The 13,905-nt window shown below is 38.7% G+C and overlaps 1 protein-coding gene and 1 pseudogene across 2 annotated transcripts in view; both read left to right on the forward strand.

The window, feature by feature from the left end:
- The window catches only part of MAN1A2 (mannosidase alpha class 1A member 2), a 69,067-nt gene that overhangs the window by 13,054 nt on the left and 42,108 nt on the right, over positions 1–13,905 (forward strand). For both annotated transcript variants that reach the window (XM_070397139.1, XM_070397140.1), the window contains exons 3-4: positions 1,810–1,906; positions 10,415–10,533. In XM_070397139.1, the coding sequence (XP_070253240.1) occupies positions 1,810–1,906; positions 10,415–10,533 (216 nt within the window). The remainder of the gene's footprint in view (positions 1–1,809; positions 1,907–10,414; positions 10,534–13,905) is intronic.
- LOC138996194 (ADP-ribose glycohydrolase MACROD1 pseudogene) lies at positions 3,573–4,626 on the forward strand (annotated as a pseudogene).

Here is a 13,905-nt window from a genome sequence, read left to right on the forward strand (position 1 = left end):
TTATATAGTTATTGCACATATTCTGTTATATTTATTCCTAAGTATGTCAGGTTTTTTGATGCTATTATAAATGGAATTGTTTTAAAATTTCTATTTCTGTTGTTCATTACTAGCATATAGGAATATATTTTATTTTAGTTTGCTAAACTTTTATTCTGTTATTTTCCTGAAGTCATTTATTAATTCTAGTGGCTTTTTAAAAGATTGCTTAGAATTTTCCTTGTACAGAGTCGTGTCCTTTGTGACTAGAGAAACTTTTACCTTTTTATGTCTTTAATTCTTTTTCTTCTCTTACTGCACTCTCTAGGACTGCTAGTACATTTTTGAAAAGAAGTAGTGAGAGTGGACATACTTGATTTTTTCTCAATTTTAGGGGTTAAGCATTTGGTCTTTTACCATTAAATATGTTGTTAGAAATAGTTTTTTCTGACAATGCCCTTAATTACATTGAGGATGTTTCCTTGTAGTTATAGCTCATTGACAGTCTATATCATGAGTGGGTGTTTAATTATGTCAGATGCTTTGTCTACATCTATAAAGATTATTGGAGGATGGTTTTCTTTTTATTCTGTTAACATAGTGAATTATATTGATTGGTGTTTGAATGTTAAAGTAGTCTTATATTTTTGAGTTAAACTGCATTTGGTCATTATGTCCTCATATATTGCTAATTTTTAGTTCAGTAGTTTTGCATTTGTGTTTTATATTGGTTTTTAGTTCCCTTGTAATGTCCTTGTCTACTTTTGGTGAAGAGTAAGGCTGGCTGCAAAAAGCAAGTTGAGAAATGTTTTCATGAATAGTCTACTTTAAATGAACAGATTTTTGATACACTACAATCTATTAAATAATTCAATTGATATATAAATACTTTGTTATTGTATTGCTTAGACTTCTGAGTTGTAAGAAACTTAGTTCAACCTTCTTGATATAAAAATATTTATTAGCGTAGCTGAGGGCTTCAAGCTTTGCTGAATCCAAGTCTATAGATGTTACTGTCAATAATATGTATCTGTCTCTTTCTCTCATTATTTAGTTTCTCCATTTTGGGAGAGAGTTAGCCTCCATCAGCTCTAGGGTTACATGTTGCTTGGAGTTTGAGATTGCAAAATGAGAGAGGCCTTCTGTCTCCTATCATCTATAATAATACGTATAAAAGGACATGAATATCCCTACTTGAATCACATATATACAATCACTTTGTCTAGGTCAGAAGTAGGTAAACCACAACCTGTGGGCCAAATTCTGCCTTTATTTTTTAAAAGTCTAGTTTAATTGGAACAGTCATGCTCATTGTTTATGTGTTTTCAAATGCTGCTTTTGTGCTACGACAGCATAATTAAGTAGTTGGTATAGAAACTGTATGGACTGCAAAGCCTAAAATACTTACTTTAAAGAAAGAGTGCTAATCTTTGGTCTAGTCAGGCTGTGTTAATTGGTTGTGGAATCAGAGCCTCTTGATTGACAGCTCTATCATAATCACAGTGGGGGAAGAGAGCAATTCCCAAAAGGATTGGCATTTTCTAAAAGCAAAGGATATGAAACAGACACCTTCCTTCTAAATATAAAAGGACTTGTCTGTTACACTTAATTTTTCCTTGTGTTGCATAGACCCTGAGATTAAACATTATAATGTGTACTTCACACTGATACAAATGTTAATAGAATAACATATTATGAGTAAGGCTGATTAATGTAGGAGATATAGAAGAATATGTAAGGATATAGGAATGGAACCCTTAAATTACATAAATTACAAAGATAACAGTGTGAATAATGTAAATTGATGGTTTATAATTTTTCTTTTCTCAGATGATGAAACATGCCTGGGATAATTATAGGATATATGGATGGGGACATAATGAACTCAGACCTATTGCAAAGAAAGGACACTCTACTAATATATTTGGTAAGTTTACTTTTTCTGATTACTATTTCCATTTTCTATGTCCATTTTTAAAACAAGACTTAACTTTTTGAATTCTTTCTAAACCCTGAGTATTTCTATGGAATGGAATTATAATTTGAAGCAACATGTATTTTTTCTCAAGTTTCAGTCAAGATTGGTTATGGTTGCCTTGGAATACACAGATATGTGGTTTGATCTGTCGACCACTAAATCTTTGTTTATATCAGCAATAAGGCTGTTTTCCTTTTTTAATATTTGTGTATTCACTGGGATAGCACTTTTTATCTCCTTCAAGAACTTTTTATTTTCATTCACAGCTTGGCTGACTGGTGCAAAAGGTCTAGCTTTCAGCCTACCTTGGCTTTCAACATGCCTTCCTCTGTAAGCTTCATCATTTCTAGCTTTTAATTTAAATTGAGACATGCGACTCTTCCTTTTATTTGAATAGTTAGAGGCCATTGTAGGTTTATTAATTAGTATAATTTTAAATTGTTGTGTCTCAGGGAATAGGAAGGCCCGAGGGAGAGGGAGAGAGACGGAGGACAGCTGGTTGGTGGAACAGTCAGAACATATATACAGCATTTATTAAGTTTTGCATCTTATATGGGCACCACAAAATAATTATAAAAGTAACATTAAAAACCACTGATCACCATCACAATAATGAAAAAGTTAGAAATATCGTGAGAATAATAAAAATGTGAAGTGAGCAAATGCTGTTGGAAAAATTGGTGCTGATAGACTTGCTCGGCAGAGGGTTGCCACAAACCTTCAATTTGTAAAGAACACACAGTATCTGTGAAGCACAGTAATACAAAGCGCAATAAAATGAGGGATGCCTACACATAAAAAAATTAACATGCCCAAGGCGATCTACCTGGTAAATTGAGTGGGTTATTTTATACATTCACAATTACAAAGGAAAAATTAACAATGTGAATGTGGATGGAAGTCTGGGGAAGAGCTGTGTTGACTCTAACGTTCTGCCTTTCTTGAGTTCAGCCCACTTGTTAAACTTCTCAGTTCAAAGTTAACTTACTTAACTAACTTAACATCTTTTACTTAGTCCAATGATAAGTTTGAGAATTATAAAAACTGTTTTTAGAATCTTCACTTCTTTCCACTATTTTAAATCTTTCTTGTTGTTAGGGATATCTTTTAAATAAAAATAGGTGAAAATACTATTGGGGTAACAAGGCACATAAACTAGTCATATACAATGTAGTTGTCCCTACTAGTTGTAACAAATCACTACAGTACTTCAAATAGCAGCATATTTCTTTGTAAAACTATGGAAGAATTTTTCTAATGCTATAATTCTCTTAAAATTTGTTTATTTTTGCTTGGATGCTTTCTGTAAAAAAAGAAAATGACTGGAAAGTTCATTTTTCCTGGGTTTGAAAGATGTTGGGATGGAGGAATAATGGAACAATTTAAAAAAATATTTATAGTATTATTTAAAATTTAAAATTATAACGAAATGTCAGAGATCTCATTATATGACATTTAATTTAGAGATCACTTAATGAAATAAGTATATTTCCTCAGCAGAGGTTACAGATGGAAAAGTTCCCATTGCTTTGTGGATGCCACAATGTGAGACATTAGTGCAGTAAAATCCATTATATTTATTTAATGGTTAATTAAAATTAGATCCTCTAGGAGCGTGTCCCTGTGGGCTGGCATGCGCCACCTGGTACCGGAACTCCAAGTGGGCGGGACCCACTCCCGGCTGACCGCTCATGTCTCTGCAGAGCCGAGTCCCTGGCCCCCTGGCACAGCTGTGTTTGGCGGAACAGCTGCTTAGTGCCCCACGCCCCTGGCCAGGCACCTCAGCCTGTGCCAAGTGGACCCGCAGCAGTGCATGCGGTCCTCCGGCGTCCCCTGATGCCAACGGGCCCCGCACGCGGACCCCAGCGGGAGTTGGGGCTTGGGAGGCGCTGGCGGTGGGGCGGAGAGCTGGGGTGTGCACCAGGGCCCCCCTGGCCTTGGCGGCGAAAGTGGACCCGAACACCTGCACCAACTGGAAGGAGGCAAAATCCTTTCTCAAGGGCCTGAGTGACAAGCAGCGGGAGGAACATTACTTCTGCCAGGACTTCATCAGGCTGAAGAAGATCCTGACCTGGAAGGAGACGGCAAAAGGGTTAACCCCGAAGGTGGAGGAGCCCAAGTACAAAAAGGACAAACATCTCAATGAGAAGATCTCCCTTTTCCGAGGTGATATCACCAAGCTGGAGGTGGACGCCATTATCAACGCCGCCAACAACTCCCTGCTCGGAGGCGGCGGTGTGGACGGCTGCATTCACCGGGCCGCCGGGCCCCTCCTCACCGCAGAGTGCCGGACCCTGCAGCACTGCGAGACTGGGAAGGCCAAGATCACCAGCGGCTATAGGCTGCCGGCTAAGTATGTCATCCACACGGTGGGGCCCATCGTCCGCGGAGCGCCCAGCGCCAGCCAGGCTGCCAAGCTCCGCAGCTGCTACCTGAGCAGCCTCGCCTTGCTGCTGGAGCACCAGCTCCGCTCCGCCGCACTCCCCTGCATCTCCACCGGAGTGTTTGGCTACCCCAACGAGGCAGCTGCAGAGGTGGTGCTGGTCACGCTGCGCGAGTGGCTGGAGCAGCACAAGGACAAGGTGGACCGGCTGATCATCTGTGTGTTTCTGGAGAAGGACGAAGACATCTACCTGCGGCTGCTCCCCCACTACTTCCCAGTGGCCTGACCAGGTCTGAGTTGACACCCTGACCTGGGGGAGTCGCCTGGGCTTGCTGGACCTTGCTCCCAGCTCTAAGAGGTCGCTGAAGCCTGCAGCTGGGCTTGGGCTTGGCCACCCCATCCTGTCCCTCAGCCCCCTGCCCCTCAGCAGCCTCCTAATAAAGACCACCCTTGTTGAAATAAATAAATATCCTCTCTTCAAGTAAATATCCCGTTAAATTAAACTCAGTGGTAAAGGGTGAGCCCTTTTAAAGGGTTGGAGTATAAAAGTGTACTGAAAACAAGAGTTGGATATTAATTTTCTAAATTAAAATTTTATAGAGAGGAAGGGAGAAAGAAAGAGAAACATCGATTTGTTGTTCCACTTATTTATGCATTCATTGGTTGATTCTTGTATGTGTCTTGACTGGAATCAAACCGGAAACCTTAGTGTATCAGGATGATGCTCTACCAAATGAGCTACTCAACCAGGACCTCTCCTTGTTGGTTTTTTTCTTTTCTTTTCCTTTTTCTTTTCGTTTCGTTCCCTCCCCTTCCCTTCCCTCCCCTCCCCTCCCCTTCCCTTCCCTCCCCTCCCCTCCCCTCCCCTCCCCTCCCCTCCCCTCCCCTCCCCTCCCCTCCCCTCCCCTCCCCTCCCTTCCCTTTCCTTCCCTTCCCTTCCCTTTTGATTTCAGAAAGGAAGGGAGATATAAAAACAATCAATAATGAGAGAGAATCATCGATTGGCTGCCTCCTGCACACCCCCCACTGGAGATCGAGCCTACAACCCCGGCATGCGCCCTTGACTGGATTCAAACCCGGGACCCTTCGGTCCACAGGCCGACGCTCTATCCACTGAGCCAAACTGGGTAGGGCCTCTGCTTGTTTTTTTTAAAACCTTCTTTCTCAGAACATTTAATGTATTAACATTTATCAAATAGATACTGGTTCTAGGCAAGGTAGTAGGTAAGTCACACATTATTTCATATAATCATTGCAATAATTATGTAAGGAAAGATTGCTGAATTTAAATTCAGAAGATAAATGAGCTTTCCTGTAACTAAAAATTTCATTCCTTAGAAGTCAATACAGATCTTTTAAGTGAGCAAAAGGGATGTTTCTTAACTGAATGTAATTTTGTTAAATCCTAATGGAGAAGTTTTGACTTAATGTTTTTTTAAAAAAAATAATAGGATCTTTAAAAAATGAAAGGCAGTTTTAATTTTTGGTAATTTGGTCAGACTTCTTCAAATGTAAACTTGTAGATCACTGTTTGGTTAGGTTGGTAAGTGATGATGGGTCCTGGTAGGAAGAGATTATTGTCAGGAGAGTTCTTGCTAGCTGGCCATTGGTTTACTGGACACACTGAGAGTTATTTGTGAGATCATAAAAGTTAAAGGAAGTTACAGTGTTGGAAAGGGAGGTTTTACAAAAGAAGCCCTTTCCTTCTGGGTTAACTGGGTATAGAAGCAGGATTTTCCCAGTGGTCCTCCATTTCAGAGGGATCATTCTTACAATGAATAGTAATTAAGTATACATTCCAATAAAATGTTTTACCTTCTTTTACCAATCTGACATGAGGTCAGTAATGTGCTTTAGATTCTGAAATTTGGTTTGTTGAATAAGACTCTATTTTCCTTTAGAGCAATAGTTATATACACATTAATAATAAAACATCTATAGTATTTACATAGTTTATTCTGCTGTAGACTGAATTGTGTCTGTCACAAATTTACATGTTGAAGCTCTAACACCCAATATATATTTGGAGATAGAGCCTAATTGGGCGTTAAGCCTAATTAAGGTTAAATGAGGTATTAAGTGTGGAACCCTAATCTCAATAAGGTTAAATTACATAAGTGTGGGGCCTCTTACAAGAAGAGAAAAAAACACCAGATCGCGCTCTTCCCATGTACACATACCAGGGAAAGACCATGTGAGGACATGGTGAGAAGGTGGATGTCTACAAGCCAGGAAGAAAGCCTTCACCAAAACCTGGAGCCTTAATCTTAGATTTCTAGTCTCCAGAACTATGAGAAAATAAATTTCCGTTGTTTAAGCCTCCTAGTCTATGATATTCTGTTGCGGCAGCCTGAACAGTCTAATAAACATACTGTATGCCACAGACTTATTTCAGAGATTGATGTGAATTGGACTAACAGCAATCTTATGAGACAGGGACAGTTATTATTATTCCTATTTTACAGATGGGAAAGCCAAAGCACATTTAGGATCAACTAACTTTTCTTAGGTCACACAATTAGGAAATAATAGGGCCAGGATTTGAATCCAAACATTCTAGTGCTAAGATCCATGCTTATAACCACTGTTCTATACTGCTTCAGGAATCCTTCAAGAAAGGAAAAGGTAGTATCAGCACACAGGAAAAATCCAGTGTGAGAAGAAAATGATAGTGAAATGGTAGACAAAGTGGAAAATATAATCTGCAGAAGTTTTAGTAGTCAAAATTAGCTGCATGTATCTTTTAATAATTTTGCCTGTCTGTGCCTTGGGGCTTTTAGCCGATGACACAAACCTAAAACTACCTATAAACTTTGAAATAAGAACAAAAACTGGTACTCTCCTTAAGGATTTAAAATAAGCATGATAAATATTTTGGACAAAATACTAAAGAGATAAATAAGTGATTATGGAAGAGATCCGGATATATGGGTGATTAAATTGCTTAATAAAGCTTTTGTTATCTTAATAAAATCTGAGGAACAAGAAAAGTGAAAGTATGTCTGTAATAACTCAGAACATTCTAGTTAATATCAACATGGAGTTGGGAGAAGACTAAGGAATTTACCAGAGTGTGGTGGAGTACTTGTCTTGTTATCAAGATACTAGAGGCCTGGTGCACAAAATTTGTGCACTCACAGGTAGGGGCAGGGGATCCCTCAGCCTGGCCTGCGCACTCTCACAGTCCAGGAACCCATGGGGAGCGGGCCTAAGCTGTCTGTCAGACATCCTCATTGTTGCTGTGGAGGCGGAAGAGGCTCCTGCCACCACCGCTGTGCTCACCAGCTGTGAGCCCAGCTTCTGGCTGAGCAGCGCTTCCCTGTGGGAGCACACTGACCACAGGGGGCAGCTCTTGAATTGACCGTCTGCCCCCTGGTAGTCAGTGTACATCATAGCGACCGGTTGTTCCGCCATTCGGTTGATTTGCATATTAGCCTTTTATTATATAGGATACTTGATAAGTTGAAAAAAGTATTAGGAGCACATGAATAAGAAAATGTGATGTAAGTGAAGAAGGATAACCATTATAAGAACAAATTTGTATAGTTTTATTTATTTTACTAAATCAAAGCATTAATTTTTTTCAAATGCAAGCCTGTCACTTTTTTTTGAGATTTTCAGATATGCTTTAATTAATTTACTAAAAATTTTTTTTCTATTACGGTTGTATGGCTATAAACTTTCAGAAGAAAATACTATTTACCCAGTAGTGAAAGGACCAGAAGAAAAAAGTAAAGAAAAGAAAGACTAGTAAATTAAGTAATGTCAAATGTTGATTCCTAAAATATCACCAGATAACTTGTTAAGACAAAACTTTATCTTTGTTTAATGATTACTTTGTAAAGTAGATCACTACCTCAGCAGAGCCTTAGTAGCTGGTCAGATGGGGAAGGAAAAAGTTGAGATGTTTATTGAGATTTAAAATCTGTTTTTTTAGATGGGCCTTTTAATTGGAGGAGGCTTGTTTATGATGATCAGATAAGGATCATGATATAATAATTTAGGATTGGTAAGCAGGAAATTTGGAGGCAAAGAGTTCAGAGCTTTGGCGTGTAATCCATCTTGTGGTACTTTCTGTTGAAGAGTTGATGGGTCTCTCAGGAAGTTCCTGGAGTGAACAATAAAATTATTTTGCAACTTTCATCATTCTGAGCAAGAAACTCCTGGAACAGTAAACTCTTGATGAAGACAGTATAATAATAAAGTCATGTTAATGTAGATAGTAAGCTGTGTGGATGATTTTCATTCTGAGAAGATAGAAATAATAATTGCATTCCTGGGGTTGGGGAGGACCCATTTGCTCCCTTTTATTTTTTTTTCTGTGCTACTGTTTGTTTGCTAATATTTTATTCAGGAATCTTGCGATTATATTCATTAGTAAGATTGGCTTGATTCTTGTCATGTGTTTTTAATATCTAGTTTTGGTATCAGCTAGCTTTTTTAAAAAATATATTTTTATTGATTTTGGAGAGGAAGGGAGAGGGAGAGTGAGAGATAGAAACATCAATGATGAATTGATTGGCCGCCTCCTGCATGTCCCCTACTGGGGATCAGGCCTGTAACCTGGGCATGTGCTCTGACTGGGAATCCAACCATGAACTTGTCCATGGGTCGATGCTCAACCGCTGAGGCAAGCCAGCCAGGCTCAGCTAGATTTTTTGAATTAGTTCCTACCTCATGGAAACATTTCCTTTAAGATTAGGATTATCTCTTTCTTGTAGATGGGTAAATCTTTTTATTTTTATTTTCTCTACTCACATTTGATTTATGGCTTCCTTTTTCAGTATGATCGACCTGCTTTTTGATTGTTAAGGATTATTGCAATTTCTGTTCCATGATTGTCTAGCCTTGTTGTACTTGTATTATTATTTTTAAATAGATATTTTGCCTTTTCTATGAATTTGTACCAGAAGAGCATGGTTGTCTTGAAACGGGACAATAAATAGGTCTGGACTGCCTGTCACTACTTAAGCCAATGAAGCAGAGACAGGGTTGAATCGTACATGAGCATTTTTATTTTCTAATGTTTATTTTCTAATATTGCTGGCAGCATGGGAGACCAGCAGGTCATCCACAAAAATCTGCTCTGCTCCTCTGCCCCCATCAGCCTGCTACTTATATTGGGAAGAAATACAAAGATTATGTGTGGAATTAGGCAAAAGGAATAAGAATGGGTATGCAAATGGAATAAAAATGGGTAAAATAGTTACAGATTACAGGCCGTGGGGGGGAATGCCTCCAGGATTCCATTGTTTCCCAAGAAGGTTGCTAATCTTTTCATGATGATAGGCAGTTCTTGGATAAGGAGAATAGACCCCATTTCAAGGTTAACTCCTAAGTCTGGGGGCCTACAACTCCAGACAGGTCAGAATGTGCTTTCTTTAATCATGGTTAACAGAGCATGATTAATATTTCTTAGAACTATAGCAAGTCCCCACTATTTGATTTCTCTCTCCCATCCCTAACAGTCTTATGACTTAGCTTGTTATCTTGAATCAACCTCCCCATTTCTTAAATTAATCCTTTTTTTATTTAACCTAATTTAGTTAAATAGATAGCTTTCATATTATGACCAAGAAGAAAAGTAAGGATAATTATAATTTTGGTTTTTTAAAAAATCTTATTAGTTGTCAATGTGCCATCTTTAGGAAGATATATTAATGTATATTATCTATTCTTACAGAAAAGTGAACCACGTTGGTTATTCTTTTGGGTCCTAATATTCCTACTTTTATTGTCTTTTTATATCTAATATAAAAGGGTAATATGCTAATTAGACCGGACATCTTCCAGACATCATTGCGGATGTCCTTCCTGATGAAGCCGGGGCGGAGGGAAGCCAGCCCAGGTCCCGGGTGCCTGCGGGTGGCCCAAGGGAAGCTAGCCTGGGTCCTGGGTTGCCTATGGGTGGCTGGAGAAGGGAAGCCTGGGTCCCGGGTGCTGGTGGGAAGCCGGGGGAAGGAAGGCCTATTCTTGCATGAATTTTTGTGCATTGGGCCTCTAGTATAAAATATTACAATAGGCCTTATGGGAAGGCCATCTTTTTAATGACAATTTTTCCTCTTCAAATATAGGAAGTTCACAAATGGGTGCTACCATAGTAGATGCTTTGGATACCCTTTATATCATGGGACTCCATGATGAATTCCGAGATGGTCAAAAATGGATTGAAGACAGTCTTGATTTTAGTGTGGTGAGTATACAGTTGATAATTTCTTCGATTGACTGAAAAGACACAGTGTCAAACTCTAATAGTTTTGAGCACTTTACTAGTAGTTTAAGGAAATCCCAAGTCCCCTTTTTTTCTTTTGGGATTATCAGTTGTTATTTAATTTTTGCATAAAATACACATTCTCACCATCTTCCTTGTACTTTTCTTGCCCTTATCATTTGAGGCACTGTGTTAAGGCAATAAATAGTTAGGTGGAAAACATATTGAGCTAGAACTATGAGGAAAGCATAAGCTGTAAATAATAACTGTTTTATTATTTTTTAAAAGATTGAACTATTTGGGCTCTGGCCAGTGTGGCTCAGCTGGTTGGGCTTTGTCTTGTGCACCAAAGGGTTGTCAGTTTGGTTCCCAGTCAGGGCACATGCCTGGTAGGGGTGGCTCAGTTGTTAAATGGTACTGCTTAGGTTTGAAGCCCAGCACAGCTACATTCTAGCTGTGTGTCTTGGGAAAATTTCTTTTTCTTTCTGAACCATCATAAAATACTATCTCATTGCAATATTGTGAGGATTATTTGAGATAATCTGGTACATATAAAGTGCTCAGTAAATGGTAGCATTTTTTTCATTACCATTCTTCATCTCAAAGAAATGTGGACTTTTTTGTTGTCTTCATTATCATTTTTCATGTATTTGTGCCTGCTGTTTCTCTGACTGTAGTCAGAAGTCATTCTTTCTCTGTGTTTTTCTCTTTGGCAGACCCTGTATTATTCCAGTTGTGATTTAAATCTAAAAAAAATTTTTTTTTCTGATGCCTTTCCTGATACTAACCTAGAAAAGCTGATTATTTTCTTTTATATTATTCTAGCATTTCGGACATATTTTATTTAGAACAATTTTTGTTATCAGGTAGGGTTAGGTTTGGCTATGATGGCAGAAAACCTAATTTAAAATATCTTCAACATGATAAATGTTCATTTCATTCAGATTCAGTAAAGAGATGAGCTGTTCAGGGCAGATTTGGGTAGCTCCTTGAGCATCAAAGTCCTGGGATTCTTTGTCTTGTTACTCTGTCAACTTCAGTATATAGCTTCAAACTCATGGTATAATGTGGCTCCTCAAGATAAGGTGGATAAACCTTCCAGTTACAGAAAAGAGGAAGGGATAGAGAAAGGTATGCAACCGTTCTTCAAGAACACTTCTGGGGAGTTGATTACCCTGTTTTTGCTTGAATACCATTGAGTAGCTCTTACTCATGTGACCCAACAATAGTAAAGAGAGGCTGAGAAATAATAGTATTTTTTTTTTCCCCCTCTCTTTTGGCTATGTAGCCCTTATAGATTGTACTTCCTGTATCTTGTTTAACAAAGCACTTCTCCAGGGTCATGAAGATATATTACTATGTTTAATTCTAAATATTTAATGTTTGCTTTTGCATTTAGGTCTTTAAATTCATATGGAATTGATTTTTTTATGCAGGGTGAGATAAGCTACCATCAGCTGATCATTGTACCATTTATTTACCCACTATTTATACATGCCACAGTAGTTATATTAGTCTTTTGTTTTCTATTGGCTTTTTTCTTTATCCCGTTATTAAACTGTCTTAATTACAATATTTTTGTAAGAAGCTTGATATCTATATGTGATTCTTAATATCTAATGTTCTTCTAGGAAATTATCTTAATTCTCAGCTCTCTGTTCTTTTCAGCTCTGGAATACTGTTGAAATTTTGGTGATGATTGCATTCAATTTATAGATGGGAGAATTGACATTGGTGCAATCTCAGATAGGCCTGTTCATTAATGTGACAGCTTTATTATGCCAAATAATTAGCTAGCATATTGTTTTTATCATTTGGCTCTATCAGGAACCAGAACTATGCTATTTATTTTAGTTAGAGAATTTACTGCTTAGTATTATACACCAAATTATGGGGAACTGAAAAGGCAAAAAGAAGACATTGTGGCATCACAAGAAGTATTACCTACAGTAAACAGCTGCTACCCCTGGGACTTTGAGAACAATGTGAAGAGATTAGGATAATTAAAATTTAGTATTTAAGGACTCTTGTTTCTGGGATCTTAGGAGGACTTTCTTAGAGCTAGGTTTCAGACTTCTGAGGAGGGGGTACCTAGCTAGTGTTTGGTATTGCTAAGGGCTGTAATGAAGCTGATTTGGAGATTGTGTATGTATGGCAGGGGAACTATAACCTGGAACTAATGGCCACTGCCTGGTGACGACACTGTCAGAAACCAGAGATGGAATAAGTCCCTTCTCCTTCCTCTAGCCTTGTGTCATCTTAGTAAACCTCCTATTGGCATAGCCTATAAGGCAGCCAGCTGGCAAATGAGAGGAGGAAGACCAGGGGAAAGGCTCAGGTGTGCTTCTGAGAGGGAGAGTGAGCTGGATGCTCTGTCCTAAAGGTCTTAAAGGTAGAGATTTTAGAGGAGGTCCCAGGGGAATATCTCAGTAGAATATTCATCAGCTTTCCAGGTGTGTGCTTTCAAGGGTCAGGGTCTCCACTAATTGATTGGTCGGTGCCAGGGGCAGGGAATCATTCAACGCAGCCAGTCCTGAGATCAGCTGTGGCATCGTTTGTCTGGTTTTGCTGCTTTTCTGGGCCTGGAGCTGAAACACAACTGAGGCCTAGATATAACCTATAGGGACAGAAGGTTAGGGGATCCAAACTGCATGACCAGTGATATGCTAGGGGAGGAAAGGACACCCTGGGGGCAAGGTCCCAGGCTACACTTGTCCTTTGCGAGGCACCTGGGGATTTCTTCCTTGGAGACCTGTACATAGCCCATCATCCTTGCTCTGCTCGTCTGTATAACTGCCTACCACACTTCCTCTGTAAAAGACACTGTTCTAGATTTCATGAAAAAATAAATGAACAAAACATAGTCTTATCTCTTTCTTGAGTTTATATTCTAGTTTTGGGAGAAAAACAGTTGTTAACCTAAAAATAAAAAGCTAAAGTGAGAGGCAACAAGTGTTTACTTGAGATAAGAGAGAATTCAGGCAGAAACCCAAGTTATGTTCCAATTAGGAGGGAAGGCAAGGGATTTTATGAGAAAGGAAAGGAAAATAATTATATGATTAGAAGGAAGGAATTTACAAGTACTAGTATGTTGGTGCTAAAAAGCTGAGTTGTTCTCTAGCTATATACACATGGTAGTGTTAATTCTAAAAAATGTCCTTAATTTTCAATCCTTGAAGTCAGGATTTCTGCTTTTCTGTTAGCTTTACAAATAGCTGTTTGGGATATAATGTTGGTTTCACCCAGTTTAGAGGTTATTTTTGTCCAGTTAAAATATTCCAAAGGTTTGAGGAGTAAGACATGCCAGGTAGTTCCTCTGGGATGGCAACTCTGACTCCATTTTGAAATGACTCC

Source organism: Myotis yumanensis, unplaced genomic scaffold (assembly GCF_028538775.1).
Source record: "Myotis yumanensis isolate MYYU_CA2020_CCGP unplaced genomic scaffold, mMyoYum1.0.hap1 SCAF_17, whole genome shotgun sequence".
Classification (NCBI taxonomy): Eukaryota; Metazoa; Chordata; class Mammalia; order Chiroptera; family Vespertilionidae; genus Myotis; species Myotis yumanensis.